The 24,469-nt window shown below is 36.6% G+C and overlaps 5 protein-coding genes and 2 long non-coding RNA genes across 9 annotated transcripts in view; 3 read left to right on the top strand and 4 right to left on the bottom strand.

The window, feature by feature from the left end:
- The window catches only part of LOC129575174 (protein 4.1 homolog), a gene marked incomplete in the record, with an annotated part of 34,748 nt that extends 31,845 nt beyond the window's left edge, over nucleotides 1-2,903 (top strand). Inside the window, 4 exon segments of the mRNA XM_055458180.1 lie at nucleotides 227-322; nucleotides 636-827; nucleotides 917-1,027; nucleotides 1,097-2,903. Of these exon segments, the coding sequence (XP_055314155.1) occupies nucleotides 227-322; nucleotides 636-827; nucleotides 917-1,027; nucleotides 1,097-1,162 (465 nt within the window).
- Nucleotides 2,904-3,702: 799 nt separating this feature from the next.
- Nucleotides 3,703-4,660, bottom strand: LOC129575191 (uncharacterized). Of its 2 annotated transcripts, none has more exons than XR_008688761.1 (2): nucleotides 4,340-4,660; nucleotides 3,703-3,747 (listed from the first exon to the last, which is right to left on the bottom strand). It is a non-coding gene; the product is annotated as an uncharacterized LOC129575191 (long non-coding RNA). The 2 variants fall into 2 exon arrangements; XR_008688762.1 differs by lacking the exon at nucleotides 4,340-4,660 and adding an exon at nucleotides 3,983-4,034.
- A 9-nt stretch (nucleotides 4,661-4,669) lies between these two features.
- On the top strand, nucleotides 4,670-9,620 carry LOC129575184 (SET domain-containing protein SmydA-8). Of its 2 annotated transcripts, XM_055458204.1 has the most exons (10): nucleotides 4,670-4,809; nucleotides 4,964-5,329; nucleotides 5,528-5,546; nucleotides 5,620-6,048; nucleotides 6,127-6,238; nucleotides 6,362-6,504; nucleotides 7,619-7,845; nucleotides 7,955-8,065; nucleotides 8,141-8,328; nucleotides 8,398-9,620. In XM_055458204.1, exons 2-10 carry the CDS (start codon nucleotides 5,184-5,186, stop codon nucleotides 8,652-8,654), a joined length of 1,632 nt encoding a protein of 543 aa, XP_055314179.1. In that variant the 5' UTR covers nucleotides 4,670-4,809; nucleotides 4,964-5,183; the 3' UTR covers nucleotides 8,655-9,620. The 2 variants fall into 2 exon arrangements, with proteins under 2 accessions (XP_055314179.1, XP_055314180.1); XM_055458205.1 differs by lacking the exon at nucleotides 4,670-4,809 and having other exon boundaries at nucleotides 4,873-5,329.
- A 276-nt stretch (nucleotides 9,621-9,896) lies between these two features.
- On the bottom strand, nucleotides 9,897-12,749 carry LOC129575100 (uncharacterized). The gene has a single exon (XM_055458028.1). The coding sequence runs from the start codon at nucleotides 12,747-12,749 to the stop codon at nucleotides 9,897-9,899; it is 2,853 nt and encodes a 950-aa protein (XP_055314003.1).
- A 446-nt stretch (nucleotides 12,750-13,195) lies between these two features.
- Nucleotides 13,196-15,428, bottom strand: LOC129575099 (uncharacterized). The gene is made up of 2 exons (XM_055458027.1): nucleotides 13,901-15,428; nucleotides 13,196-13,818 (listed from the first exon to the last, which is right to left on the bottom strand). Exons 1-2 carry the CDS (start codon nucleotides 15,426-15,428, stop codon nucleotides 13,811-13,813), a joined length of 1,536 nt encoding a protein of 511 aa, XP_055314002.1. The 3' UTR covers nucleotides 13,196-13,810.
- Nucleotides 15,429-21,887: 6,459 nt separating this feature from the next.
- Nucleotides 21,888-24,469, bottom strand: part of LOC129575180 (calpain-11-like) — a 33,851-nt gene continuing 31,269 nt past the window's right edge. Inside the window, exons 8-14 of the mRNA XM_055458194.1 lie at nucleotides 24,285-24,457; nucleotides 24,032-24,150; nucleotides 23,706-23,745; nucleotides 23,337-23,602; nucleotides 23,033-23,263; nucleotides 22,641-22,860; nucleotides 21,888-22,540 (exon numbers count right to left, since the gene is read on the bottom strand). Of these exons, the coding sequence (XP_055314169.1) occupies nucleotides 22,458-22,540; nucleotides 22,641-22,860; nucleotides 23,033-23,263; nucleotides 23,337-23,602; nucleotides 23,706-23,745; nucleotides 24,032-24,150; nucleotides 24,285-24,457 (1,132 nt within the window). The 3' untranslated portion in view covers nucleotides 21,888-22,457. The remainder of the gene's footprint in view (nucleotides 22,541-22,640; nucleotides 22,861-23,032; nucleotides 23,264-23,336; nucleotides 23,603-23,705; nucleotides 23,746-24,031; nucleotides 24,151-24,284; nucleotides 24,458-24,469) is intronic.
- On the top strand, nucleotides 23,711-24,426 carry LOC129575192 (uncharacterized). Its single transcript, XR_008688763.1, has 3 exons — nucleotides 23,711-23,945; nucleotides 24,054-24,199; nucleotides 24,309-24,426. It is a non-coding gene; the product is annotated as an uncharacterized LOC129575192 (long non-coding RNA).

Here is a 24,469-nt window from a genome sequence, read left to right as displayed (position 1 = left end):
ATTGTTTTTTGTGTTATCGATCGTTAATTTTTTTTTTGAGCATGACACTTACATATTTTGTTCAATTTTCATCATTTTACTTAAAATTTGTATGAAAAATTATTTTTTTCGCGCATTAAAAATTTTATCGCGCAATTCTCATGTTTTTTTTTCAAGTTATTCGTACATAATTTTTTTTTTTCATTATCATTTTTTAAACGGTGTTTTTCAATTAAAAATTATGTAGTTTAAGCGACGAGATAGCGTTTCGTCAACAAGTTCTGGCGATTCGGGTACTCCAATCGACGGGCCAGACGATCAGAACGTAACCATTGAGCAAAAGGTTTGTATTCAATGTTGTTGTCATTCAAATGATGGTATGCTGGTAACCATGAGTAAAAATCAGTAGGCAAATGATGTCGTAGGTTTTCGATTTTTCCAAATTTTCCACTCACTTCAATGTATGCACGATCTGCTGTTTACTTGCTGTTGTGTGTTTGTGTGTAGCCTAAGAAAGTATTATTCGACGGACAGTTTATTGTGACCTTGAAAAATTTATAGACGCATATTATTTTTTAAAACCACTCCCTGATAATTTCGAAATGAATATTTTGGTGAAAAATAAACGAGACATTTTGTTCCTAATTTTTGAACAGACAACAGCCGCAACAACATCGGCAGCACCACCAACGACAACGGAGATTTCGACAACAGTGGACCAAATACCATCGGACGGCGAACAGCGACATGTTATACTCGGCGATAATAGCCAGGGTTACACGGCCGAAGGCGAAATCATTTCCACCCAAACCGTTAGCAGCAAAACACGAACCGTAGAAACAATCACCGTAAGTGGCTGATAGAAAAAACCTTCCCAATTCCACGAGAATAGTTTTGATTTATTTTAATGAAATAACAAATTAATTCATGATTACAGTACAAAACTGAGCGTGATGGCATTGTTGAAACTCGTGTGGAGCAGAAAATTACAATTCAATCTGACGGTGACCCAATCGATCATGACAAAGCTTTAGCTGAAGCAATTCAGGTACGAATTCATACCGTTTTACCGAATTGATAACAGAACTAATTTTATTTTTGTATCGTCCATTCGCAGGAGGCAACAGCTATGAACCCGGACATGACAGTTGAGAAAATCGAAATCCAACAACAAACTCAATAAAGATGATCAACATATTGATGCAAACAATTAATTTAATTTAGATTTTGGAAAACGGAAGAAAAACCTTTATAATTAACGAAGTAAAGAGAAAAGAAGAAAAATATGAAGAAAAATATGAAGAGCAACTTGTAATTGAACAATGTATTTTTTTATTATGTAATGTATTTTTAAGTTTACATTATCATTGTGTATTATTTCTATGGTTTAGTTTCGATTCTTTTTTTGCATTTTCGATTAGAATTTCGACATTGTCAACGACAAAAAATGTAGCAAATGAATATTATGACAAGAGTAAATCAATTTTTCTTTATTTTTCCTACATGAAAAAATAGAACATTTTTCTTTTATTTCACTTTTTGAATGGAACATCATTTCAAACTGATATATTATCATTTCATTTTTGTTGTTGTTTTTAAAACCCTTTTTCAAATGAAATACGAAAATGATGATGAAAACAATACATAAATGGCTCAGAGTCGAACTTTTCAAATTCGTTTTTTGTGTGTGTAGAAATGCGTTAGCTCATTTTTTTACAAATGGTTATGGCATATAATGTTTTAAAAATACATCTGAAAAATATTTTAGATATGAGCTTTCGCCTTTGTGTCAGTTTTTTTTTTGGTTTTCAACTGTTTCTTTAACATTCTCGAGTACCTATGAAGAAAAAAAATTATAGTTATTATAAATCAAAACTGCCCCCTCCCCCCAAAAAACACGAATGAATATATATATGTAATGTTGAATAATGTTTAAAAACAACTTGAACGCGCGCCGCTGCATTATCAATTCAAAGCAAACACAAACACAAACGCAATAACTTAACTGCTTGGCGCATCACTTGCCCGCATACATACACAATTTAATCGAAATATTGTTGTTGTAAATCAAATAAATCCGAATAACAAAACACTCCTACTTACATATACGACGAAATAAAAAGAAGATAAGAAATTATAATACAAATATTGCAATAAAATCACGAAATTTTCGCATCCATCATTATTGTGCATAGAAAGTTGATGAATGCTTCGTAATTTTCAAATGCAATAGCCACAAAGATAAAAAAAATCAACTTATCTAAAGCTTACATATGATTGAAAACCGTTGAAAAAAACATTTCACTACTTACCGAAATAATAATCAATTTGCCTCGCTAATGAAGAAAATACAACTTCTGAATAGGTTAAAAATTTAAGGGGACGAGCATTGAAATAAAGAGAATGATTATTGGAATTGAACAAGAATAACAAATGATAAGACGAACCGATTTTATAATGCAAAATGACGTTGCAAAAGTATAAAACTAAAAAAAAAAAATGCAAAAAAATCAAATTAAAAACATGAAATTAAAATTCAAATTATTCATTTAGCTTAAGGCACACAATCACACTTACATAAGGAAACATATACACAAACACACACATGCAACACACAAATACACGTTTTGAGAATGAAAAAAAAGCATAAAATGGGCCCTCTAAACTGAAAAAAAATATCACAGAATAACAAAATCTATCTAAAATTTTACAATTCTGTCTGATCCAATATATGCGTTTATATTTAATAGACAAGAAATGAACCGAATATAAAAAAAATACGAATCTCATTTTGTGTGCATTTAAAAAAGGAACTAATACAAACGGAAAAACAATTCTTAATAAGCATTGACTTCTTTTTCTAATTGTTGATAATTTCAATTTTTATTTCTTGTCATTGAAAGAAAACACTTTTCAAAAATAAATATTTCAATGTGTTTTTTTCCCCTGCAGCTTAGACTTCCCTTATGCATTTTTCCCTATTATTTCTGTAGCTTTCAAATTATTAATTTTCCTGTCATGTTGATTTGTGGAAAAAAGGCCGAAAGATCGAAATACTTTTTCAATAAGCTGGCAACAGAACAGAAAAAAAAAACTTTTTTTGATAATTGGAACTTTGGTTGAAACAGGTTTGATAACTCACAAATATATACGTATATCTTGTTTAGCTTGATTGATCATTGGCACAACACTTGATATTTAAGAAATAATTTTTACTGTAATCATTGATCTAAAAGAGGAAAAATATTTTTTAAAAAAAGAAGCTTTGATTTATTCGGCATTAACGTCATTTCCTACAAATCGCCACTGTGCTCGTGAATAATAAAATGATTAAATTCAAGTCATTCTGACATACACAAAACCACACAATTCCGTTGTGTGATTTAACTACAAATTTGCCTTTGCATAAGAGAATATAAAAAAACAATAAAACTATAATGGATTAGTTTTCTAACTATGAACACTGCCAACGTGTTTCTTTTTTGTATTCAAGAAGAAAAAACAATTTGATAACATTCCTCCGGTTAAAGTTGTCAAACAATAAATCGTTCGAACATTACAGACACAATAAATCGTTCGTTTTTCGAATAGCTGTTGTCCGTTGTAACTACATTTGCGAATAGTATCAGAAGTTATATACCAAATCGTAGATTTGGAGGCCCCTTCAACATTTGTCCGAACGGTTTGCCCGTTGACACCTTTACCTCTGGTATTTTCACCGACTGTGTTTGCTTAATATTTGTCTGATAATTGTGAAAATGCAGTTTTCTGAATAAAAAAAGAAAAAAATGAAAGAAAAAACCAATTTCAATGAAGGAAAATGCAACCAATTTGCATTTGGCTATATATTCATGTATCATCCGATGTTGGAATGAAACAAAGAACAAAACAAAATGTTATGAAACATTAAAAAAGTGTATTTTTCTAAATTCCGTAAATTTGCTTGTAGTATTGTATTGATCGTTATTAGTCAAAGTGCAAATAAAAAAAAATAATTATCGACCACAAGTTATTTCAATGATAATCATCAGTCAGGCATAAGCGCCACCATACTGTAAGCATGCTCATAAATCACTGAGATGATTTGGAATTCGGCAACCCAAGTGTAGTATACAATATGTACTATACTATACATCAACCATGCTAAAATGATTTGCAATAAACGTGTTTGCTATGTTATGGTAACACAAAAATAGATCGAAGTGGGGAAAACGGTAAAGTATTGTCATCCGTTCGTGTGAGTCTTTACTATGTGTAATGTGATGAACGATGTTTCAAGCCTAGGTTTCCTGTAATACATCGTGTACTATTCCGCGCGGAAAATCTAAAAATATTCACATCAGAAATATTATATACCTACCGTGTCTGCCGCTCACACCACATCGGTTTATCAATATGTGTGCTGTTTTGAGAAAACCGGGTGAATCGTTTATATGTTTTTCTTATATTGTTAGCGCAATTGACAGCACACAACACACCATTTTTGTAGCTTGAAAAAAATAACGGAGAAGGAAATTTCTGTGAAATTGCAAATTGCAATAGATGCAGCAACAGAATAGCTGATTCAAACGTTTGAAATCCATATGTGCACGAGGGTGTGGTGACCCAACAAATCACTTGAAATGTTTTGATATTGTGAAAACAATTGAAAGTAAAAATCTTCGCTCACGTAATGCTTGCACGAGAGTAAAAATAGTCGGGCGCTGTATTTTTTTAGACATTGTAATGAGGAGCATACTTTACGCCGGTTATCTATAGCTGATGTAGCTACATCAGACGTGCTTTAGTACATAGTATGGTTTCGATATACACCGACACAGAATACACACGGTAAGTTGCGGTCGAGTGCGTAAATTATATATCATTTTACTATTATTTTTAGGCGATTAATTGGTGATTTTCATACATTCTCACTGTTTTCCTCAATTTTCCATTTTTACTTTTGTTGTTCCCGGTTATTTGTTATTTTCACTTCGCAATAAAGCGATATTAATAATATCAAATACGAATGAACACCGGGTGAATGAGCGGACACACGCGAGTATGTTGGTAGCGAGTGGCCGAATATTGTTTGAAAAATGTGAGTGACACTGATCGAAAATAGTAAGAGGTGTACACGGACAACCGAATAGTTCCATTGAAATTTTGTTGGGCAAGAAAAATAGTTGTGTATCGAGTGTTGTGTGTGTTGGACGAGAAAAATAATGAGCCGTGCAACGGAAAATGGTCTCAAACCGATGGACAATTGTGTTGTGTGTAAAAAACTAAGTTCATTGAAATGTTCGAATTGTGTCAAAGTATTTTATTGCTCAGTTGAACATCAGCGAGGAGACTGGAAGCGACACAAACGGTACGTTATTATCATCATCAAGTGCAAGACAACACCAAAATAACAATTATTATATGAATTATATATAATTCATCACATCACCAGTCTGAATAGTCTCATCTAGAATTAGAAAAAATTTCATCAACACAACAAATTTGTTTCCAAATTAAAAAAAAAAACTCTTTTAGTTTGGTATTAAAAATGTTTGAATCTTTCCAGAGAGTGTCGACCATTTGAGGTATGTGTTTAATTATTTACTACATCGAACAATGTATTGAATGCGGTGGAATCGTGTTCTTTTTTGAAATTAGGTTGCAAGCAATGAAAAGTATGGCAGATATTTGATAGCCAGTCGTGACATAAAGGCTGGTGAAATTCTGTTGAAGGAATCACCGCTTGTTCGTGGCCCATCACAAATTACTTGTCCGGTGTGTATTCGTTGTTTACAAGGGATCGAAGAAACCGACATCAACAATGACCAAGTGTGTTCACAATGTGGATGGCCGATATGTTTTGAGTGTACAAACGACAAGCGTGTTCTACGAATACAACATGATGAATGTGCAATAACTGTAGCACGCGGCGCTAAATTTTCACTTCAGAATTATTTTAATCCACATCCCACATATCAATGTTTGACTGTACTGCGTTGTCTATTGCTCAAAGAACATTCGCCGGACAAGTGGAACAAATTGATTCAGTTAGAATCGCACTGTGATCAACGACGCGGAAGCCCACAGGTATATTGATGATTACAGTTGTAATCAATGTGAGTAAAATTATCGATATTCTTGAACAAAAATTTACATATCACACAGTGGTGCAATGACAGAGAAGGTGTTGCAAGGTTTATTCCTCGATTTTTCAAATGTCCCGGCCGATGGGATGAAAATGAAATTCTCAAAGTTGCTGGTATCGTTCAAATTAACGGTAAGAAATAAAGAATTGAACAATAGCAAAAAAGCTATCGATTCTGAAGCATCGAAGCAAGCCAAGATTCGAACACGGAATCCGTTGACAATAAATGAACCAATTGAAACATTTCAATTATAGGCCACGAAGTACCCCTTACTGATCCACCACATGTTGCGATTTTCGACCAAGCATCGTTGGTTGAACATTCGTGTTCGCCGAATCTCACCAAATCATTTACATCGAAAGCTGATTTGGTATTCTGGGCTCCAAATCCCATCAAGGTAAAGGAATTAATGGTGAAGGATACAGGCGGGCGAATTCGCGAGTATATACTCTCATACTCATAGATACTCTTTGAGTAAGAGAGTATATACTCTTTGATTTTGAGTATGTCTAGACATACTCATTTTCCGGCTCATTTTCCTACTCATGTGAGTATGTCTCGACATACTCATTTTTTTCCGAAAGAGTAACTCTACTACGAAAGAGTTACTCACTCGTTTTTTTCCCTCTCAGAAAAACATATAGAGGATATATAACTTTTTCTAAGGAGGAAAAAAAATTACAGAGATATTCATTAGAGAAATTTTTTTGAAAATGAATATGTCGAGACATACTCAAAATCAAAGAGTATATACTCCAAGGGGGAAACTACTACTACCGCGTAATTCATATTAATACAATCTAGTACAACACAAATTCTGAAAAATTCCAAAAAATTCTGCGCAATTCAAAACAATTCCGATGTTCCTTAGTCAAATTTGGTGATGATCAACTCAAAATATCGCAAATATAGGGACATTTACCATTCATTTGAATGCATATTGAAGATTTTTACTTTTAGAACATATTTGACTTGATTTGATCTACAAGACTCAATTCTAGCTCTGTTTTCCATTTTGAAAATATTTTATGTATCATAAAGCCTTTACCTATTTGAAGTGAAATATTGAATTGGGAGTGAGACCTATGTACAATTAAAAACGCCAAATCTGAAGTTATTTCGATAAGATTGAACATCTATGCGCTTAAGCATTCCTTTGAGATTCCAAATGACCCTATATTTGCAATTTTTGAAATTGATCATCATCAAATTCGACTTAGAAACATCGGAATAGATTGGAATTGTTTTGAATTGCGCAGAATTCTTTGGAATTTATCAGAATTGGTGTTGTACTAGATTATATTAATATGAATTATGCGGTAGTAGTAGTTTCTCCCTTGATATACTCTCTTACTCAAAGAGTATCTATGAGCATGAGAGTATGTCGAGACATACTAATTTTCCGTTTGTATGGGAGTAAGATTAAGATTATGAATTATACTCTCTTACACCGCCCACCTGTAGAGAAGGAATAAGGGACTATTTTGTGTATGTTATTTTTTCTCATTAAGAAAGGTGAACATTTGAGCATTTGCTATTCGGATGCATTATTTGGGACGGCCAATCGACAGAACCACTTATTACAAACGAAAATGTTTCGATGCGATTGTTTGAGATGCAGCGATGTTACTGAGTTCGGAACCTATTTCAGTGCCATAAAATGTAGACAAAATTCGGCAGACAATTGCACGGGACTTCTTTTGCCCGAAAACTCGAACCAGTGGGATGGAGTGTGGAAGTAGGTGAAGCTCATATAAAGTTTGATATTTCCAAAACAATTTTCTTTTTTTCGAAATATTTGCACGGTATTGATCATGAATGATAACGATCTCATTTCACGTGTTCAGGTGTAATACGTGCGACAGAACAGTCGAGCCATTGTACGTTAGATCAATTCTTGATCGAGCTGCCAGAGACTTAGAATCCTTGGAAAAAGACAGTGAAAAGCAGTTAACAAAGTAAGTACAAACTTTCGAAAGTGAAAGAAAAATCCCAAACAAAACCCAATCCATTTTTTTCTTCTTACTAAATAGATTCATCGAACACTATTCCAAATTGTTATCGCCAAACCATTATTACATCTGCGATGCAGAACTTACATTGAGTCAGGCAATTGGTGCTGGTGAGGCAAGAAATTTACAGCAGATTTCCGACGAGCAGCTGCAAAGGAAAATTGATTTGTGTGAAAAACTATTGAAAGTTTTCAATGTCTTAACAGCAGGTAATACACTCTAATTTAAAATCATTTCAAAGAACATTTTTTTACAGTCAATGTTTGTAATTCTTCTAGCTGAATCACGTTGTTTGGGTGCGTTACATTTTGAATTGCATGCTGCGTTAGCAGAGCTGGGGCGTCGTGGTATGCAAAATAAAGACAATTGTTGCAGAAAGATCATTGAAGATTCGTTGAAAAATGCAGTAGAAACTGTGCGTTTATTGGGGCACGAGCCCGCCGAATTGAGTGAAGGTTTAATTGCAAATCAAACCAAAGCGAATATCGAGGGTCTCAAATTGATTCTGGCATCAACTGCGCCATCAGATATTTGAGCCAGAAATAAGAGATTTTGGTTCTCTTTTCTTACTTTAATCACATTTTTCTAGAATTTTGCTAGTGGTTTTATTTATTTAGTACTAGCGTTACCCTGCGTGCTTTGCTACGCTCTTAGTATGCAGTGAGTGAGGATCAAATTTATTTCTGTTATCGATTGTTTGTGAAAATATATATGAGGCTGTGAGAATGAAAATGTCATTACAGGAATAAACATTCTGAAACGCACCAAAAAAAAATCGTCAAAATGAATCATGAGTTCTGAATATGCAAAAGTGAAACATGAATTAACATGGGCAGCATAGGAGGTTCATGGTTCACTTTTGCGTATTCAGAACTCATGATTCACTTTTGCGATTTTTCTTTTCTTGATGCGCTTCAGAATGTTTATTCCTGTATTGACATTTTCATTCTCACAGCCTCATATATGTCTTGTCATTTAAATATGGAGATATATATATATATATATATATGAGAGCCTGAGAGTGAAAGTGACCAACAAAAAGTTGAGCGTAAAAGTTACTCAACTCCATACAAAACACATGCTACCGTCACGCTGTTTTGTATGGAGTAAGGTCACTTTTACGCTAAACTATTTGTTGGTCACTTTCACTCTCAGGCCCTCATATATATATATAAAATTACACGGTTTTATATATGTTCAGGATGGTCAGTTTTAATATGATATCATATATGTAAAGATTCAATTTCATTCATCTTTCAATTAATGTTTATTCTTTTTTTGATAACAAAAGAAAATAAATTCAATCTATTGATATATGATATCATATTAAAACTGACCTACCTAAACATATATAAAAATGTAAAACCTATGATGATAAAGGAATTTTTTTACTACATTGTTCATCTCCGTTCCAAGGCCTTTCATATGATACCCATATTGATTATTCATATGTGAAAATGGTGTTAGGTCGTGTTAACATGACTGTTTCTATCTGTGTTTGGTGATAGAAAAGAATAAAATACTTGTGTTTTATTGTGTGGTTTGCATTCTCTTTATTTACGTGTTATTCCTTTCACTGATCGCTTACGACTAACTTATATATATAAATGTAGAGAGAGCGCGCTGTCGTACTGACAGCCGCTCTGACAACCGTCCTGCTTGGCAACACTTAATATGTGGATACTTGAATGTCAACACTGCTAACACTCCCCCCGTAAAAACGCATTGTTTTTACTAATAGTAGGTTTTGCTTTCATTAAACACATATGTGTTTCGATTACTTCCAATAGGAAAGTTCAACATCGTCCGGAAGCACACATATTTTTCTTACTGAACGTTCCAGCTGGCCTGTTTGCGTCTTTAGCGATACAGATCTTACTTTGCCATCGCTGCCTTTATGAGTTTGGGTAATTCTGCCCATACTCCAATATGTTGGGGCAATGTTGTCAGCTTTGATAACAACTAATTGTCCGATGCTTAGATTTTCTTGTTCTGCTCGCCATTTAGGCAGTTGGATTAGCGAATGCAAATAGTCATTTGACCATTGTTTCCAAAATGCTTGTATTTGGAATTGTATCTGCGTATAAAGGCTCTTCATGCTGCGTGGTGGTTCTTCAAATTTCTCTTGCATTGGGAGTTTCAGCGGCCTGCCGATCAAAAAATGTGCTGGAGTCAGTGCTTCTTGATCCTTTGGATCGTCTGACATTTTGCAAATGGGTCTAGAATTTAGACATGCTTCAACACCCGCTAAAAGTGTTGTTATGCCTTGGAAGGAGTATTTTTGTGTACCAATGACACGCTTCAAATGATGCTTCATTTGCTTTACTGCTGCTTCCCAGATCCCTCCTACGTGTGGGGCTGATGGGGTTATAAAATGCCATTCTGATCCTTTCGAGTACGCATGCCTCTGGACTAGGTCGCTTTGCCAGCCTTCGAATGCTTTTTTTAGTTCGGTATCTGTTCCTTTGAAGTTTGTACCATGGTCACTATAGACCTTTTCAGGATTGCCTCTCCTGCTTGTGAATTTTGTGTATGCCGCTAGAAAATCATGTGCCGACATGCCTTCCACGGGCTCTAGATGAACTGCTCTAGTAACTAGACAGACAAACACTGCAATCCATCCTTTCATTTCAGGAAGGGCACGTGCTCTTGTATTCGTATTTATCTTTTCGGAGACCCGCAAATGGTATGGGCCGGCCATATCGACACCCATATGCTGAAATGGTGGTGCTGGCTTTAGTCTTATTGCTGGCAGTTCGGCCATAATTTGATTTGTTGTTTTTTGTGTATGCCTTACACATTGAACACATGAGGCGATGAAATTCCGTGCTTCGAATCGGATCTTTTGTATCCAGAAATTTCTGCGGATGAACTGAATCATTGACTGTGCACCTCCATGCATAGTTGCTTCATGAGCATATTTACACAACAGATACGATAGCCTTGATTTATGAGGAATGATGTATTGATGCTTATTTTCAAACGCAATGTTTGCTTTATCTATGCGACCACCCACTCTGAGAATGCCATTCTTATCCAAATATGGCCTCAGAGATGTTAGAGTGCTTTTTGGTGGTAGATTCTCACCTGCTTCAATGCATTTCATTTCTTCGCTGAACATGCGTCTTTGCTCAAACTTCACCCAGAATTCAATCGCTTTGATTCGCTCAGCGGCTCTTACATATCCTCTGTGTGTGATATCTTTCTGTTTGCATGCTCTTCTGCGTACTATTTCTATCAGCCTTAGTGTAAATGCTGTTATGTTTATGATTTTATCCCAATCTTGGAATTTATCATATAGCATTGTTTTTTCTTTGCCAGTCGTCATGTGCATTACATGATCTGCATTTTCTTTGGCTTTGCATTCTTTTTTAACTTCATTTTGTTCTTCAGGGGAAATGACCATCATCGGCTTTGGCCACTCACTCTCTGGCTGCTTTAGCCAGCTCGGGCCTTCTGTCCAGAGTTTACTCTTCAAGAAGCTTTGCACGTACATTCCTCTACTGACCAAATCAGCTGGATTGTCCTCTGTTCTTACATGCTTCCATTTGTACTGCTTGGTTTTTTCTTGTATTGTTCGTACTCTATTCGCGACGAATGCTTTTAATTCATTTGGTCGTTTTCTTATCCAACTTAGAGCTACCATTGAATCGGACCAGAGGGTCACATCTACACTTTCGAACTCGCATGCCTGTATTATAGCCTCTAGCTGGATACTTAGCATATATGCCGCTTGTAATTCGAGTCTAGGAATTGTGCTGCATTCTAGTGGGGCAGATTTAGCTTTTTCTGCCTGTGTAGCATTATCTTTTATGCTTTTTAATGGTGCCACTTTTGATTTGCCGGATAAGAGGGTGGTAAATATCTGCTTGTCTTCGTTTTCCACCCTTACGTAAATTGAGGTGCCATATGCTTTTGTGCATGCATCGCAGAAAGCATGTATTTGTATTTTTGCCTTTTTATTGGTTGTCATCCAACGCTTCATTCTGAAATTGGACAGCAGATGCAGATTGTTGTATATCTTTGCCCATTCTTTGCTTATTTCGAATGGCACATATTGGTCCCAGCTTATATTCTTTAAACGCCAAATGTCTTGCATTAAGATTTTCGCTTTGACAATCACCGGTGCAATGAATCCATTCGGATCATAAAGACTGGCTATTTTGCTTAAAATAGCTCTTTTAGTGTAGTTTTCGCTTTCTTCCGTCGGCTTGACAAATATTGATAGCTCGTCTGATGATTTTAACCATCGCAGGCCGAGTATCTTTTCTTCATCTTTTTCTCCAATGATGGTTTCGCTTGACGATGATGCATTCATATGTGTTTCGACCTCTTTACTGTTCGAGCTCCAGCCTTTTAGTAAAAAATGGCCTTGCCCCAGCACTTCAACTTCTTTGCATAGCAACTTGAGTTCATTCGGGTTGTCACATCCAAACATCCCGTCGTCTATGTAGAATGAGTTTATTATAACGTTCGATGCGTCTGGATATATGCTCATGTGCTGCCTTGCACATTGAACCATCGCACGTACTGCATTGTACGACGATGACTTTTCGCCAAATATCACTACTGTCATGACGTATTCTTCTAGTGGTTCGTTTTCAGATTCACGCCAGAACAAACGGTGCATGTTCCATTGTTCTGGATTTAATCCGACCCTATTGAAAATTTTCGCAATATCTGTAACAACGGCGTATTGATGCCTTCTGAAACGCATTGTTTGTAGCTGCCCATCGTATTGCAATTTGGGTCCATTCATTTGAATCGTGTTTAAAGTCTCACCATTGGTGGTTTTTGCCGACGCATTTAAAACTACTCTGAATTTTTTGGTGACTGCATGATGTGGTAACCAATAACAAAGTTCACCTGCTTTAGGCGGAATCGCTAATCGCATGTAGCCGTTCTTAATATTCTCGTGCATGTATTCGACATACTTACGTTTGTATTCGGAATTCTTTCTAAATTTGTTCTCCAATTGTTTAAACTGTCTTTTCGCCAATGTTTTTGAATCACCAAGTCCTCTGTGATCTGGCTTTATTGGTATTGTCACTATGTACCTGCCATTTGGTTCTCTATAGTGAGTTTTTTCAAAGCATTTTTCAACTAAGGCTTGTTCTTCGGTCAGAGCAGTTGAACATTGGAATCGATTTATTTCTTCCGCTTCAAAAAATCTAGATAATGCATTTTCTAAGCTTTCATTACTTTCTTTATTATCCAGAAATATGTCAGCATTTTGCGTAGCTTTCATAACAATTGAATTATTTGTTCTCTTTTTTATTAAAAAACTGCCTAACATTATATGGCCAAATTCAGTTGATTGCATCATTGCTCCATCTTTATGCTTATATAAATCTGAACTAACTATTTTCGCATATACTCTGGCTCCAATTATTGCATCGATTGGAGCTGGAACGTCAAATTGCTGGTCAGCTAGAACTAAATGCTTTATCTGTTCTTTATCTATTTCTATTTGCATATCCGGATACAATCCATCCAGTTGCTTTAAAACGTAAAAATCCGCAGCAATTGCGTAGTCGCTTTCGAACCATGGGCTGATGACTGCTTTCACTTTATGCTTTATGATCTCGGGTCCGCTTATGCCGAGTACTCTTTTCTGGCATTTTGTGGTTTTCAGTCCATTTTCATTCACGAAGTCTGCTGTTATGCATTCCAGCGTTGCTCCGGTGTCAGCTATTGCTCTAGAAAGGACATTATCATTAGACATTATTGTTCTTATTTGCATGTTCACAGTTGCTAATAACACTGTGTAATCATCCTCACCTGTTTTAGATGAGCTGATGTTTTTTATTGCATTGCTTTGCGTCGCAACCTTTGACCATTCCGACAGCTTGTTGACGGATGACTGGCCTCTGTTTGAATCTGTCCGACTTGCATTTTCATTGCTGTGCCGAAATCTCTTCGGATTGCGCTGGTTGCTGTATTGCTGTTTGCGCTTGTGTCCGGCTACATTTTCATTCATGGCTGCATTTGTTGTTTGTCTTAATGCATTCGGGCATAGCATGCTGTTATGATATTTATTCTCTGGCAAACATTTCGGGCAAATCTGATTGCATCTTTTGTTCGCACATCTTCCTGCATGGAGATTTTGCAAACAACGAACGCATAGTTCGTGTTCTGTGACTTGATTTTGTCGAGCTACCAAATTCATATCAATGAATGATTGACATTTGTAAATCAAGTGTGAGCCCTCGCATATCGGACATGTTTTTTCACCAGTATTTGCGTCATTGTTCTTTGCAAACTGGTTTTGTTTATATTGGTGCTTCTGTTGCTTCTTCGATATTTGGTGCTCGTTTCGGCGTGAGGTTGCAAAATTTGGATGTCGTTCGGCATGAACGCGAATCGTTACTTCATTCTCTAGGAATGCTTCTACCTCTTTCCAAGTCGGAATGTATTTGCCCGGTCTTCTGTTATCCGGATCGATACCATTGCGTTCAGCATCAGCTTTGGCTAGGACTGGACGATGCTTTTCCCAAGCACGATATGTGTCTGTATCCATCTTGCTTATGACTGAGAATACTACATATGGGTGCTTTGGATCCATATTAATGTATCGTTGCAGACCGTGAATGTGCTTTTGCACGGTGTCAATGGTATTGCGAATGGCCTTGCCTGTTGTTCCATTCATACGAGGTAGTGCATCCAATTTTTGCATGAAAGATTCGACCTGCATGTAGTCATCTTCATATATCGTTTGCAATCTCTCCCACGCTTTAGCATAATTCTCATCTGTGAGATCCCAATCGCCCAATGCACCAACGGCATCACCGACGCATGCGGTTTGGAGATTTTGGAATTTCACAATCGTTTTGACTTTTTCGTTGGTGTGCATGGTTGCGACCCACTTGTCATGAAATTGCTTCCATTTGGAGTAATCACCATCGAATTTGCCCCAGATATTAGGAATATTGCCGGTGGCATCGGTTTGCGTAACCTCTATTTTAATTTTATTTCTGTCAAGCGATGCATTATCGTCTTGAACCGGTTTTTCGGCATTTATTGCTTTTAGACTGTCAAATAGCTTTGCTTTTGCCGATATTATATTCTCACTGAGCTGTTGATTCTCTTTTAAGTCGCGTTGACTGTCTGAATCGAGCTCAAGCAGAACTTCCTCGAGAATTTTTTCCAATTGGTTGCTTAAATCCTTTAACTGGGACTGCTGCTCATATATGCCGCCTTCTGTCCAGGACTTGAGCAATTCCTCATTGTTAATTTGCTCGATCAAACGTTCGATTTTCTTTTCGAGTCTTTCTTTTTTTGCTTTTAATTGGCCCGCCAACGTTGCCATTTCTTCTATAATCTTACTTGGTCTTCTCGTTGGGTGCGGCATGTTTAGCTTATTTACCTTTCAAATGGTGAAGGTTGAACCTAACCTTCACTCGTGAAAATATGAGCCGAAACTTCACTTCGGAAATTCTCACTCCACTGTCACAACTATTCGCTAAATTATTTCTATTATTATTATTATTTCTTTTTCAACTTCAAATTTATTTGATTAACGACGCGTGGACTGACTTTCCAATTGTATTGAATTGTATGCAATCTGATTTGAATCAACTTGTTGCGAGACTAACTTAGTAATAGGTCTGAACTGTTTAAGAGTTGAAACCGGAATGAACGTGTCGTGTGCTTGTTCTTATTTCAAAGCATTGACGTTTACTTTCTCTTTCACTCGTTCGTTCTATAGTGTGGCATGCCTGTCGCATTTGTATGGTGCGCACACTGCATAAGCATGTCTGATTCTATGGTTGCTTTGTCAAGTCAGAGCTGTGTGCCGTGTTTCATTTGAAATTACAGTGGTGTGTTTCAACACAGCTTGGTGTGCGAATTTCATTATTTCACCAGAATTTGCTATATTGCATCAGCTTGTACAATACCGCATTGCAGAGCCTACTTACATTTTGCTCCTATCGCGAAATCACCTCTGAAAGAAAATATTCATGACAAAGAGAACAATGAACACATTGACTTAATGTTTCTTGCTTTGTTTTATTTGTTGCTGATTTTTCAATACAAATGCCTTATCTGATTTTTAATGATTGAAAGCATTTAGTGCGCCTTTTTTTTTATATAATACAAATTGCTTTAATTTGAATTGCGCCTTTTTTTTATTTTTAATACAAATTGCTTTAATTTGAATTTATGCGTCAGCGTTTGCTTTGTCATTCTTTGATATTCAACAGATGCCTTATCTGTTTAAACTCTTTGTTTTGCCTAACAGTGATTTATTTTAACATTTTTTATTTATTTTTATTTATGAATGTTTTCAATTCAAATCCGAATCGGATTGGATGCGTTATCTTTGATGCTGTTGCTTTAATTTGGATGCATACCAAATCTGATTGGACATAAAGTCGAATTGTGGTAAGCTTCTACCGCTGGATTGTTGTGTGCGCACATTGGGCATTGCTCATTGTTTGTCTTATTCTCACACCGTTCGCCTGGATGTGACACGCGTGTGCATCGTTGACACAAATTGTGTTCATATACATAGCTCCAGCGATGATAGTAGTCATATGCCAAAAAATATTCGCATTTGTAGAGATGAGTACAATTTCCACATGGGCATACAATGCCGTGTTTATATTGCTGTGGTTTCACCACGTTGCGTTTTTTGTGTAAATTACTTTGAGCAAGCATCGGTGAAATTGATGGCTCTGAGTTGCCTGCGTTAGGCATTGTCAGTTGTGAAGCACATGCGCGCATGTCATGTTTTGCATAAACTATGATTTCTCCACTCAGAAAAGTGTTGAAATCGTTCCAAGACGGCATATGATTGCTTCTTTCCCGCTGTTGTTCGTCTTGGGTGGCCCATGAAATTGCCAATGTGCTTCTGTGTCGATCCCACATTCTGGCTGTTTCATCGTCCAATTTTGAGGCGGCGATAACTGTAAACAGTGAGTCATCGCTGTCCGGCATGATTTCTTTCAACAGCGCTACGCATTTCGTTGCTTTTTTTAGCAGAGTTGTTAGGCTTTGTGACGATGCTTGGCTAACCTTGGTTATAGTCGTGAACCGTTGTACGCATAACTGTACTTGGTTGTATGCATCGCCATACAAATCTGTCAACGATTGCCACGCCTGTGTGAAATCTTGTGCATCGGAAATCATTTCAAGCACTTCGTCTTTGCATGCCTTCTTCAGATGAGTCGATTTATCTTTGTCATTGAATTCGGATTTGTTCACAATTTCTGCCTTGAATTGCTTCACGAAGGTTCGCCATTCAAAAACGTTTCCAGAAAATGCGGCGAGATTCACTTTCATTTCTTGCTTCGCATTGCTTATTGCTGGCATTTCATTTGTTTGCATGCATTGCTGTTGGCTTTGAGTGCGTTGCTCAGTTGGAGCGCATTGCTCGGTTTGCATTGCATTGGCTTGCGTATCCAATGCCTTCAAAAAATCAATTTTCTTTATGATTTTTGATTGCAACGCACCACATAATTCTTCTATCTCCTCATCTTCTTGTTGGTTTGCGTTAGTATTTTCGACACATCCGAGAGCTAGGCATTTAGCCTCAAATTTATCTAACAGATCTCTTAAGCGCGTTGCTTTTTCTGTTAATTCGTGCTGCGTTAGCTGTTCGAAATTCAGTGCCAGTGATTTTTGGAATTTTTGGATCTTTTCCACGTAAAATTTACGTTGTGCATGTGCCTCGGCTTTCGCCTTCTCATTCGACTCCATTTTCTTTTTCTTCGCGCAAAATGTGTGTCTCAATTCTTCGAATGCCTTTTCTTTTTTATTCATTCGCTGTTGTCAGCAAGTGAAACAACGATAACAATAACAAAATCTTGCTTAATCGATGCTTTGGTTGCCTTAACCAAAGTCTACACTTTGCTTTGTGTTTCGTTTTTTGTTTGCTTTTGTTTCACTGGAATTCGAGTGAGCACAATTGATGTAGTGTGCGAAGGGAGGGAAAAAAAATGCGCGACAGAAAAATTCACAATGTGCCGCTTTTTTAGTCACTGCACAATTCGATTTTTGCACAAAATTGTTGTTGTATTTCGATATTCCATTCGTACACACTCAAACGTATTTGATTCGATTATGTCTGTGTCACTGTTCGATTCGTGTGAAAAAAAAAATCTGCGTAAATTTTGCACTCAAATTTGCATAAATTTGACACTCAAAAGTAAATAACTTTATGTTTTTTTTAAATTTCGCAATATATTCACTTCACGAACTTGCTCACAGTCGAAGGACCATGTTTCTATCTGTGTTTGGTGATAGAAAAGAATAAAATACTTGTGTTTTATTGTGAGGTACGTTACGCTGCCCCCCCCCCCAAATTTAATGCTGGGATGTGACCGGTACCATTATTTAGTGCTCAATTAGTGCTGGCGAATGGTACCATCGGTTAATTTTATGCTGCGATAGGGAGCTAGCACTAATTGAAAAATGTGTAAAATCTCGATTTTTGGCCCTTTTACAGGGGAGCTACCCGAAAATGAAACTTTTTTGTATCGTGACCGGGCTATAAAATTTGTGCTAGATTAGTGCTGGCAAATGCTATTCTCAGATCCAAAAAATGTTCACTGGGGACCGAGCACCAATTGTAGAAGTGTTCGAAAAGTCGATTTTTGGCCCTTTTACAGGGGAGCTACCCGAAAATGAAACTTTTTTGTATCGTGACCGGGCTATAAAATTTGTGCTAGATTAGTGCTGGCAAATGCCATTCCCAGATCCAAAAAATGTTCACTGGAGGTCGAGCACTAATTGTAGAAGTGTTTGAGAAGTCGATTTTTGGCCCTTTTACGGGGTAGCTATACAAAAATGGATTTTTTTTGTATCGTGACCGGACTATAAAATTAGTGCTGGATTAGTGCTGGCAAACGCACTTTTCAGATCCAAAAAATGTTCACTGGGTGCCGAACACTGATAGTAGAAGTGTTCGAAAAGTCGATTTTGGCACTTTTACAGGGGAGTTATCAAAAATGAGACTTTTTTGTACTGTGACTGGACTATCAAATTAGTGCCGGGTTAGTGCTGGCAAACGCACTTTTCAGATCTAAAAAATGTTCACTGGGACCGAGTACTAATGGTCGACATTTTTGAAAAATTCGATTCTCCGTACATTTCCTTCGCAAGTACCTGAAATCGATTTTTTTGTATGAATGGATAGCTCTCGCAATAGGATGCAGCAGAAGAGATAGGATGCGCATTGTATTTAAATGATAGCAATGCTATCCTATGTTAAGGCGTTGCGCTGTACAATTCTGGAAGAATTTGTTTATAAAAAAAATTTCTTGTAAACAAACCGTCCTATACTACTACGTTCAGTGTGCTGATACACGATGAAGCTGGGTGCCATTATATACTGAGAGTGCACAAAGCAAATATTATCCGCATATTTTTTCTATGCCAATGCATATATCTGGCGCCTGAGTCAAACTCTGTTGCGCACTGTATGTAGATTTCTGATGATTTCCTTCAAATTTCTGCCCATCACTGCTCGTCGATGGATCTCTTCTGCTGCATCCTATTGCGAGAGGAAATCGATTTTTTAAGTATTTGAACCAGAGAAAATGTGCGAAGCAGACGGGCGAGATGCCATTAGATGTGCGGTTTGTGGAATGAAATTTGGTCAGAAGTCACATATGAATTAACTGTACACACAGGGAAAAAAGGTTCAGATATTCGCTACGCCCAATTTTTTTTCCTGAAAAAAAAAACCAAAATTCAGATTTCTCAGACAAAAATTTTTTTTGAACCTCCATAATATAGGTAAAATGGACGCGCCAAAAAAAATGTTGTCTGAGAAATCTGAATTTTGGTTTTTTTTTTTTCAGGAAAAAAAATTGGGCGTAGCGAATATCTGAATCTTTCTTCCCTCTGTGTATTGGTGCGCAAAACAGAAAGTCATGATACACTCACGCGATTAATGAGTCATATCGATTCTGACTCTTTGACTCCACTGACTTATTGCCTATAAAATGGAGTCAGAATCTAGCTCGTTTCTTATGACTCATGAAGAGCGAGTCACATCAAGTTAGACTCACTTTGGACAAATGGATGACTCCGATTATGATTCATATTGTGACTCACTTTATGACTCAATTATAATGTAGTGATTCACTTTTCCGAACAGGAGTCATAGAGCCAGCATTCATACAAAAAAATCTATTTCAGGTACTTGCGAAGGAAATGTACGGAGAATCGAATTTTTCAAAAATATCGACCATTAGTACTCGGTCCCCAGTGAACATTTTTTAGATCTGAAAAGTGCGTTTGCCAGCACTAATCCAGCACTAATTTGATAGCCCGGTCACGATACAAAAAAGTTCCATTTTCGTATAGCTACCCCGTAAAAGGGCCAAAAATCGACTTCTCAAACACTTCTACAATTAGTGCTCGACCCCCAGTGAACATTTTTTGGATCTGAGAATGGCATTTGCCAGCACTAATCTAGCACTAATTTTATAGCCCGGTCACGATACAAAAAAGTTTCATTTTCGGGTAGCTCTCCTGTAAAAGGGCCAAAAATCGAGATTTTACACATTTTTCAATTAGTGCTAGCTCCCTTTCGCAGCATAAAATTAACCGATGGTACCATTCGCCAGCACTAATTGAGCACTAAATAATGGTACCGGTCACATCCCAGCATTAAATTTGGGTGGGGGCAGCGTAACGTACCTTTTATTGTGTGGTTTGGATTCTCTTTATTTACGTGTTATTCCTTTCACTGATCGCTTACGACTAACTTATATATGTAAATGTAGAGAGAGCGCGCTGTCGTACTGACAGCCGCTCTGACAACCGTCCTGCTTGGCAACACTTAATATGTGGATACTTGAATGTCAACACTGCTAACATGACCATGATGGACCGAGATGGTGTCCATGTTCTTCTCCGATCCAAGGCCTTTCATATGATACCCATATTGACTATTCATATGTGAAAATGGTATTAAGTCGTGTTAACTCGACCATGATGGACCAAGATGGACCAAGATGTTTCTAGGAACCTTCTCCAGACCAAGAGCTTTCCAATGGTATCTTTGGAACCCAAATCGGATGAAGGGTTCAGCCAAACATTCGGGACATACATACATACAACTCTTTTTTATATATATAGATTCATTTAGTATGATTTCCCAGACCCTATCACAATTTATGCAAAAAGAGGTTAAAAATGTTAAATCTCTTACTTATTCAACTTCATTTAACTATCGTCACGATAAATAAGCAGGCAAATAATATGCTGAGTTTTGTTTACTGATTGGTGTTTTAACATAATATTTAGAAATCGAAGACTATTAAAATCCACATGAAATTTTAATAAATCGTGTTATTGAAAAGAGTATTCATCTTCTACTTCTTTTTCAACGCTGTGAAGCACAATGTTATTACATATATTCAACAGATCCAAAACCTTTCAGAATTCTGTTTGTCCCTATCGGAAGTTCACTAACATGAATCATGAATGACGTTTGAAATGCCATTTTTGACAAATACCATTCCCAATATTCGGGTAAACCTTGTGACGAAATCATTTGATCAAATTTCCAAACTCTACCGTATAGATGCCGCCAGAGCATCATTTGCTGAATATCTTCCATTTACGATTCATGTTGTTGTTCTTTTTATTTTTCAACAAGCTTTTAGTTTATGAATTTCTTCATTTCGAGTGATTTGAATGCGAAATGAAAATATCACATAACTTACCTATCAATTGTGTTGCTGAGAATAAAAATGGGAATACAGAAGTGTTTGAACTGAATAATGATGCTATTGAAGCGACAATTCATTTTTAAGAAACAAATTTCTTGTGGCACTTCAGTTCAAACACTTCTGTATTCCCATTTTTATTCTCAATAACACAATTTTTTCAATATAATTGACTTCGAATTGAGTGAAAGAAATTTCAAATGAAAATGACAAGTAGCAAGTGGAAGAAAATAAATTCATATTTCTTTAAGCAAAGCATTTTAATAAATATTTGTAAAACTCATGCAAACACTTAATTAAATAAAAATTCATCGGAATAAATAGAAAATTAAATAGCTTAATTCTAAACAATGTTTTGATTCAATGGAATATTGCGTGTATATGCATTTTGAACTAGAAAATCTGTGTAAAACCTATATATTTTTTTCCAAAATATAATAATCAAGGAGTGGAAACGTGTGTAAATGGAATATACATGCCCTGCTACAATACAATTTTGACTGATGTATGCAAAATAATTTAAACTTTCAATTCTTTGGCTATTTGAAAAAAAGGATTACATGTTTCGTTAAAAATGTTTGAAAAAAACATTAACTTTGTATTTCGAGGTTCATCTGATTTGGATGGTTCCAATATTGGATATGATCTGGGGCTTACGAATAAATCGTCATTAAAATCATTTCTTCTAGCGTCAATGGATTCGCTTTTGCCTTTGCATCTAAACTGTGGAAACGCTCTGCAAATAGTACACAAATAAATTGTTGTAGTTAGAGGATAAAGACATCCATCGATTAAGTATCAATTCAACCGTATGAAGTTCATTCAGAAAAATATACCATGCGCCAAATGAAGTCGCGTCATCGACATCAGATAACCCTCAAGCGTAATGAATCTATTGCGTGCAAATCGTCCAACAAGTGCTTCTATCACTTTATTACTTGCGGTCGCTCCACCAGCCCACAGCAAACTCCGTAGACTATACGATGATACTTTGACGTTCCAAGTGCTTCGGCTGAGCGACAATGTACCAACGGTGCCACAGCGACGGAATGCAGCCTAATCATAAACAATACAAGTATGAAATGTCTGACTTTAGAAGAATAATTTTTTTTTATTTCGAGATGAACAATTGAACATTTTATCACTTGGTCAACTTTTTCCGCTTAAATTCATGGAAAATAACCATTTGAATGACAATTACACATTAGGAAATTTCAAATACACAAACCTTCCAGAACTTGAGTAGATTGATTAAAATTGGGACATAATCGAGGGATAGTCTGCCTCCAAGCCCTGGATCGCGTAGCGCCAATAGCGATCGACATAAATCTAACGATGGACCTCCAATGGTTCGCAAACTTCGCAGCGTCCCACAATAAATACTTCGAATAATATACTGTAGCTGCGCTGCGTCGATTTCAGGTGGATAACGTGAACGAAGTTTGTATAATAAACGTTGCTATTTTTGGGGGAAAAGATTTGAAATGTGAGTTACTCGTTCATTTTGCCAATAATAATCAAGATTGACGTACGTATTCAACACAACGATCATCGCCAAAATCACTTGAAATGCTGTGTACAACTAAATTATCTTCATTGATTTCCCAAACATCGGCATGTTGATCAGCCAGAATTCGTAGGAGAAATTTCCCTTCACGATGTTGAACACTGTTTGGCATCACAACAAAATCGCCAGCTGGCAACGCAAAAAATGTGGCTACTTCACGAGCATTCTGCAGCGGCGCATGATCCAACGGCATCTGTTCACTCGTATATTGTGGTGTTACTCTTGCCATTCCTAAACTCGTATTATTTCCATATTAATAATCAAAGATAATTATTAATAATTAAGATATTGAATCCAACAGAGAGAAGCTGAAAATATATCCATTGATGTGTACCTGGTGGAACTTCGTATATGCAAAAACCGACTTGTTCGTCCTTTTTTCCGGGTCAGATGGATGAAGGAAAGCGAGAAGAAATGTGAGAAAACGGATTAATGAAAACAACAACAAAAGCACAAAACAGTTTGTCCATGCGATGAATATGTTTTTTTATATATTCGAATTCGAATTGAGCAATTCTTTGAAAGAAATTGGAACAATGGGCGACACAGTTGAAGGGACACACCAATCGAACATGTAGTATCCATTTTTGTACACTCTAAATTCAAAACATTGTGACCAAACAGAAATGAAAAAGAGATAACTTTATTTTCAATACTTACTTCGAACATGCGACTGCGATAGCACTCATATTTTTGGGCAACAGCGACAACAACATGTGCTTTAGAAGGATGACCGCTCGGCACCCGTATTCGAAATTGTGGGTTCGTCGCATTTGTTTCTATACACACACACAAACACATACAGAAAAGAAGATATTCAGACCATAAGTATCCATTTTTGTACACTCTAAATCTAAATTCAAAACATTGTGACCGAACCGAAATGAAAAAGAGATATCTTTATTTTCAATACCTATACACTTATGTGGTCCACCAGCATTGAATCCGGCTCGCCACGATCGAAATGCCAAAGCGGCACGCCATGGTGTGCGCGAATGGAGCCCCGTTTCAAGTGCCCAATCATCGGGCCCGATGTGTGCAAGCCATATTACTGAGAAGCGCTGCAAAAATTCCGGCACGGCCATCCTATAAACAACA

The sequence above is a fragment of the Sitodiplosis mosellana genome, unplaced genomic scaffold (genome assembly GCF_009176505.1).
Source record: "Sitodiplosis mosellana isolate CC-2019 unplaced genomic scaffold, AAFC_SMos_1.0 Smas_scaffold_6166, whole genome shotgun sequence".
NCBI lineage: Eukaryota > Metazoa > Arthropoda > Insecta > Diptera > Cecidomyiidae > Sitodiplosis > Sitodiplosis mosellana.
This window is presented reverse-complemented; position numbering and strand designations above follow the sequence as displayed.